The following is a 7,500-nucleotide window of genomic DNA, read 5'->3' on the forward strand; positions in this document are numbered from 1 at the left end:
CAATATTGCTATCGCCCGGCATAGGGGACTTCGCGTAGCGAGTGCCCCGTCGGGAAAGGGTTAACTTAGGAGGTGCTGTGATGTCACGTCACATCACACGAGGGTGGTTAACCCACTGGTCATGGTTTTAATTAAATATTTAAGCGGAAGATTTGCTGGTTTACATTGACTCTGCCTTTGCAGTAAATCATGCCATCCGCTTCTAATGGGTTAAAATGTATAGAATATGACCTTTGGAGCTCATAGTTATGATATCATAAGCTGTTTTGAGTATCTGGCCCCATGACCATAACATGGGTAGTCATTTTGTCCATAACACAGTTTATCCCCGTAGAGCATTATGACAGCAATATAGTGTCTCCAAAACATTCTAATCTACTACCAATTAGCAATGACACATACAAAACAAATCAATGACAAAAAATTTGACATTCATCATCAGCTGAATTACTAACTGAACCATGGGTATTTCCATTTCTTTAAATTTATGCTGCTTGGCATGCATTACTATTGTACACAGAATCTATAATGACAATCATTACATGAGAGTAGCATGAGAGTAGAAGTCTGATACTAATTATTTTGCCTGACAATTTCAATTTTTCAAAGAACTCCATATTAAAAAAAAAAAAATTAAAAATGAGATATATCATGACCTTTATTGGTTAGCCAACTTCTACTAAATGCAACAGCATATATGCCAAAAAAAAAGGACACTCACACATTGCCACTTCTTTGATGAACTCATTATAATGTAAAGGCATCATCATCACTATCTAAGATTGGATTCAACTTATAGTTTCTCCACAGGAAGCACTTATTTGGAGTATTGATCTATATTATTGGGTTAGGGCTTTTGATCAAACAAAACAATTCCTTCTTGAATATTAAATCATCCATGCTGTTATCCTTCTCTGTGTAGAATCTAAAATATACAGATATCCTGGAAATCAATCATTTTTTATGCCAACAATATAGAAACAATAATTTCATAAAAACTTAATTTACAGCCACAATTACCTCATAAACAACACTTCTATATCAATATGGTAATAAAGAGAAATATGTGAATTATCAGAAACTGTCATTTTCGATTGCTTAAAAAATAAATCAATCCAATATGAGAATAGTATACTTTATATATTATATAGACTCTTGCCTTGAACTGCTTGCTTAGATTTGAGAGAAAGAGAGAGAGTAAGAGAGAGAGAGAGAGAGAGAGAGAGAGAGAGAGAGAGAGAGAGAGAGAGAGAGAGAGAGAGAGAGAGAGAGAGAGAGAGAGAGAGAGAGAGAGAGAGAGAGAGAGAGAGAGAGAGAGAGAGAAAGAGAGAGAAAGAGAGAGAGAGAGAGAGAGAGAGAGAGAGAGAGAGAGAGAGAGAGAGAGAGAGAGAGAGAGAGAGAGAATGAAAGTGAAGAAAAAGAGAGAAAGAGAGAGAGAGTGGAGAGAGAAAGAGAGAGAGTGAAGAGAGAAAGAGAGAGAGTGAAGAGAGAAAGAAAGAGAGTGAGAGAGTGAGTGAGTGAGTGAGAGAGAGAGAGAGAGAGAGAGAGAGAGAGAGAGAGAGAGAGAGAGAGAGAGAGAGAGAGAGAGAGAGAGAGAGAGAGAGAGAGAGAGAGAGAGAGAGAGAGAGAGAGAGAGAGAGAATTAAAATGCATGCATGTTCTAGGGAAAAACTCTATATCTGGTGTTGTAATAAATACTTACACACAATCTCCAAGTTTCAAAACATAGCAGGAATCAGAAAACATAGAAGCATATGTACTTGTGTCTTGCATAAATAGCTTCCTCTTAATGAAAAAAGTTCATTCCTACTCTTACATTTAACCCATCCACGACGGGGGAATTCTAGCCTTGAATGTCACAATGCCGGGGCGTTCGAATTATTAGGCCTAAATCAATTGAATGGCTGGCACAATACTGTGCCGCCCGGCCACTGGGCTTTTGAATGAGCGGTACAATACTGTACCACCCGTCCAGAGTGGGTTAAAACATGTGGTGTACTATTGCAACTTTTAATGTGCAAGTTAATCAAAAATAAACCTTTTTCATTCAAGAGATTCAAAGGCATCTATAAAATCTGGGAAATAAATCTATTGAATCATCCATAGATTGTATTTACTGTCTCAGGAGTATAACTCTGGATTGTTAAATGACAGTCATCTTCAACCAGATTTTAATTATGCATTCCTGCATGATTGTGCAAACCATTAGCTATTCATTTGAGGCAACTTTAATACCTGCACTGAGACAAGGCTGACTGGCTTAAGCCACACATGGGGAGGTTTCCTTGCTTGCTGTTGAAGGACAATTTTAAACATCACCTGATTATGATAAAACTGTGAAACCTCAAACCAACAGTGTACTAAAACTGCCACATGAATGTATATGCAATAAGCCTCTGAAGGTATGATTAAAATATGTATACTCTTCCAAAATACGCATATCTCATTGTAACCGTAAAAAAAATATATATATTACTCTAAAAATTACAGTATAAGATCTTTGCAAAGCTATTATGCTAAGCCTGCTTATCAATATATCATTACTACAGATAAGTGCTGCTGTAGCAATAAGCAAAATTGATATAGGTTTAATATATAAATAACTATATTAAAGTCTGAATTTTTCAATTATTAGCATTGCTGACTACTGCAGTCACTAAATTTAAGATATATATCTAATCTCACAAATAATATACAAAATTACTTAGATGAGTGATATTTCCATGCAAAATTCAAGAACAAAAGGATTCCTGGTATTTAGCAAATAATGAAGATGTGATACTTTGACTTATATATTCACCCTAAACATATACTGTTTATATATTTTCTTCTTAAAATATATTCTTTATGGTATATTAGGTACTTATTATTACTTAGAATCGTTCATAAAAGGAGTAGAAGATTTTAGAGGTAATACATACATAATTAATCTTTAGTATTCTGAATAAATTGAATAAAAAACATACCTGGTACTTTTATCCACTTCTTCTCCAATAGAATTCAGTGAGTGAAGTTCATTAGCAATGGAATCATTTCCAGAATTAAATGGAGAACTGAATATACTACTTCCGAGATGGTGACCACGGCTTCCAGGCAGATTCTGTAAAAATAACATCAAACATAAAAAATGTTCATCTCATTATTCACAAAAAAGTGTCAAATACCAATTTAAAAAAATATGACAAAAACAAATGGCACTGATCTTTATACATCAATCAACCATTTTACAACATAGGAACTATACTACTGTTAAAAATCATCAAGTAATTTATGACACTACAAACAGAATGTCACAAAACATCGCCAGAAATTCTCTCACCTTCTTTTGTACTCGTCTAAGCTGGTCTTGAGTGTCGTGTAAGAGGTCTAAAACCTCGGCATACTTCTCTTTTAGTTCTGCTAATTCTGACGTTAACTCCTGCTGACACTCTCGTGCAACCCCGACCATGTTGATAAGTTCTTCATTTTCTTGGCCAAGTCTTTTGTTTCGAGACTGAAGATCAACTACCTGTGCTAAAAGATGAGTAATCTCTTCTTGCTGTCGTAAGGAGTCTTCCACTTTCTTTGCTAAGTCATCGCTAAGTTGTCGGACTTGCAAGTTGGCATCACCTATTTAATAGAAGTTCATTTATACAAGTTCATCTGCATTTTGAAACTGAAAAGTACCATATCAATATCATATTTATTTCATATACAAAAATACATTATAACATTTAAACAGAGTGGTCTACTTACTAAGTTGGTCTACTTACTAAGTTGTTTGATGATGTCTGTAACAAGTTCTTTTTCCTTCGACTCGCATTCAATTGTGTCACTGGCAAGCTGGGTTGCCTCCTGACGCAGTGACTTATTCTCATCTTCAAGATTTCTAACACGATGTTGTAAAATATCAACACTGAGAACACGTACTCCTGTTGGTGTTGCTGTACGTAGAGAAAAGATAACTAAATAAGTTAGAATACATTTTATATAATTTTCAAATATCATTCTGAAATATTATGGATAATCCTTCTCAAACAGGATTTTTCTAGTGTCTAACTGTACAACATAGACAAAATAAAATATCAATAGCAAACGAGGCATAAAGTGTGTTACCACAACAACATTCATATTTCTTGAATAAAGACAGTTAAATAGATTAATATATAAATAAAATTATAGACATGCAAACAAACAAATAGACAAACAAATAAATAAAGAAGAATATTTGCTTATACACCCATGACTGTAGCACTAACAAAAAACATTAATTCTTACAACTTTAATTTTCATTATTTTCATTATCTAACCTATTAGAAGTAGTAGTATCATTATCACAAATCTTTATCATTATAAAAATCAGTCAGAAACAGAATCTTGTCATCCTCCTGTTAAAATAATAATTGGCCTATGATTATCATTATCTTATAACAATTGCAATACTCACTCTCACAGCTGCTAGTTTCGTCAACATCATTGGTATAAATCTGTAATAAATCTGTCTTCATCTGCAGATCATGTCGAAGTTGTGTGATGGTGTCCCCAGCTGCAGAAACTTCTGCTTCAAGCGCTGCATTCCTCTCTTCTAGAGCCTTATTGCGATTCAACAACTGCTGGCCAATCTTTGCAGCAAGTTCAAGGTCTTTTTCCTTCTGCAAGTCAATCATTAGATCGCTATAATCACAAACGTGTATTATTCTACACACACACACAAACACACATATAGTACTTTCTAAAAAACAAAAGAACAATAAAAAAATACACACCTACATAAATGATTGTGCATTTTTGTATACAATCATGCCAATTGGTACATCTGTAATTCCTACCTCATATGTATTTGAAAATATTAACCATCAGGATTTTTTTCTTATTGAGCCCAACAGCCTTTGGCAAATTTTGTTTGTGGAGTACAGAGAATATATGAAATCTACTTCTTCCAGTTCAGAAAATAGCCTCTCAAAGGGAGGCTAATTTACTGGACATATTGCCTAAACTTGGAGCAGCATTACCAGGAAAAGCTAAAGGGATGTGAAAACAGCATACATTATGTCCCTAGTGACCCAAAATAATCTAAAAACCACAATGATGATTCATTCAAAAAGGTAATCTTTAAATAGTGACTTTTCTGTGTTTGCTTGACTATATAAATATATATATATATATATATATATATATATATATATATATATATTATATATATATATATATATATATATATATATATATATACATATTATATATATATATATATATATATATATATATATATATATATATATATATATATATACATATATATATATATATCATGCTGGATAAAAGATGGAGATCTAGGTGAGTTCTCCAGTCATCATAAGTCATAAGAATTAAGACTACTTCAATTGTTATCATCACAGATTCAGTTGCGCCCAATCCTCTCTGTCAAACCTTGACAAGTTGAGATGTGGCTATGAATCTGACTTAATGAACTGCTTCAGAGGTTGTGCTGAGCCTCTAGAAAAAGATGCCACTGTCTTACATGTGGTTGCAGTTTTGAAACCTATGCAACTTCAAAGATGGGCATTATAATTAATCAATACACTAAGAAAATGCATAAAATTTGCTCTGGAATTTACAGCAGTTTCTGCAAATTGACAAAACAAGTACTGTTTATAATTGAAACAGAATACACCCTCCCGTCCTTTAACCCATTGACGACAGGGGAAAGATTTGCTTACCCAGGCTCCAGGATGGGTTTTATTTCAGAGCGAGACAGCTTCAGAGTTACTTTTGTGTTGTTTTTTGTGTGTTTTACTGTATTTAGAGATTTATATCTGTCATATCACAGGCTCTATCAAGAGGATGGCGACTTGCTATGCGCCATCACTCTATAAAGATAGTGCTTGCTAGAGACAGTAGATGGGTGCCATTCAAGACTCTCTCTCCTGCTGGTGCTAGAAGAACGTGGTGCCATCTAGGTTTTGGATGTTAGGTGAAACCCATTTTGCTTAATATTATAGCAGTCATAAGAATTATGACTACTGCAATTGTTATCATCACTCACTCATTACTCATAGCACAATAAAAGAACATAATGATCCAAAATCCACGAATGTCATGACGGTCGTTGTCTAGCCAGAACTCCTGTGTCATTTTCTAGTGGGTTAAAAAATGAATAGAAGAAGTAAATAAATTTGTTGTGATCTTTTTCCACCAGTGTTGGACCTACAGGGAGTACATGCACCCCCATTTTTAAGCTCTAGATCTGGTATCCTATTGTGAAAATTTAGCAACAGTGATAGACACTTAGTTATGCCTGTGCTTTCCACTAGGAAGTCCTGTTCTCTAACCCACAAAAATCACCAAGTTGTGGAGAGCATTTGGGACAGATGTAAAGTCACATATCATGTCTACATATTATCATCATGTCTGTATATCACAGATATAGCCCATGTAAAAGAAACTATTCTCTGCCATCTGAAAAAGCTACACTCATCTGATATTTTCTTATACTAGTTGTATTATGGCGTATTTCTTTGGAAATACTGGGAAGATGACAGAATGGGAAATATGGAAAAAACTTTGATGAGGTGACAGGCATATTCCTAACTCTTTCTAAAGGACCAACATCCATTGCTGCAGCACTTCACTCTCCTACTATATGACAGAATCAAAGCTGTGTATCAAGGTGGTCATTGTTGAAGGAAACTACTTGAACAGTTGACCATCCATTTGGGATTGGACTAATCCACCACAATGGTGCCACTCTGGACTACACCTTTGGAGGCAAGCACTGCACCAATAAAGCTCTTATGGCTTAGCTGCATGTGAGCAAAGGCCACCCTTCACTGTACAGCTCTGTTTTTTTGTAACAAAGAGGGCTCTCCAAGAAGTCACTTCAAGATGTTTGAAACTTTTAGCTACATGACTGCTGACTCATGAGCAAAAGTCATCTATTGTAGGTTCTAAATATAGGTCTTTCTGAATTATAAAACTGTACCAATGTAGAAATTTTAAACTAGGATGCAGTATTTGTTGTTACTACTTCATATCTTTATCCATTTCGTACTGGCATAGTATTCACTGAAAATGGGCAAATTTAGATATTACCCTTCACAGCATTATATTCTTGAAGTAAAAAAAACTTTTTTCTTGATACAATACCAATCTAAGAGTAGGAAAAACCTTTTGCTCATATAGTTTGGCTCAATATGAAAAAAAAAAAAAATAATAATAAGTACAGCATAAAGATTGATTTTCCATACCCATCAAAATTTGTTTAACCCCTTTTAGATGAGTCCCTGTAATGTTATATGTGGATCCTTCAGCCACTAATTTATCATCACTCATCTAACCCCATAATATGTCACTATATGGAGGACACATACATTTTTGGTCTTTTATGATATTATGTGTATGTGGCAAAATATATATAAAAAATATGCTCATTTGTGTGTTTTCCATAATTACCTTTAAGTAATCCACAAGGGTTACTTCAAAATCCATTTTGCACTTAACTCATTGTGGATGGGACTATCT

General features: G+C 34.4%; 1 protein-coding gene across 14 annotated transcripts in view; it reads right to left on the reverse strand.

The window, feature by feature from the left end:
• milt (trafficking kinesin-binding protein milt) overlaps nucleotides 1-7,500 on the reverse strand; it is a 139,101-nt gene that overhangs the window by 9,573 nt on the left and 122,028 nt on the right. For all 14 annotated transcript variants that reach the window (XR_015192562.1, XR_015192560.1, XR_015192561.1 and 11 more), the window contains 4 exons: nucleotides 4,427-4,631; nucleotides 3,753-3,923; nucleotides 3,320-3,609; nucleotides 2,967-3,100 (listed from right to left, as the gene is read on the reverse strand). Coding sequence is in view for 11 of the 14 variants with exons in the window: in XM_086554865.1 (XP_086410991.1) it covers nucleotides 2,967-3,100; nucleotides 3,320-3,609; nucleotides 3,753-3,923; nucleotides 4,427-4,631 (800 nt within the window). In the remaining 3 variants the exon portion in view is untranslated. The remainder of the gene's footprint in view (nucleotides 1-2,966; nucleotides 3,101-3,319; nucleotides 3,610-3,752; nucleotides 3,924-4,426; nucleotides 4,632-7,500) is intronic.

Source organism: Penaeus japonicus, unplaced genomic scaffold, assembly GCF_977035675.1.
Source record: "Penaeus japonicus unplaced genomic scaffold, GWHDUDI00000001_assembly GWHDUDI00000030, whole genome shotgun sequence".
NCBI classification, from domain to species: domain Eukaryota; kingdom Metazoa; phylum Arthropoda; class Malacostraca; order Decapoda; family Penaeidae; genus Penaeus; species Penaeus japonicus.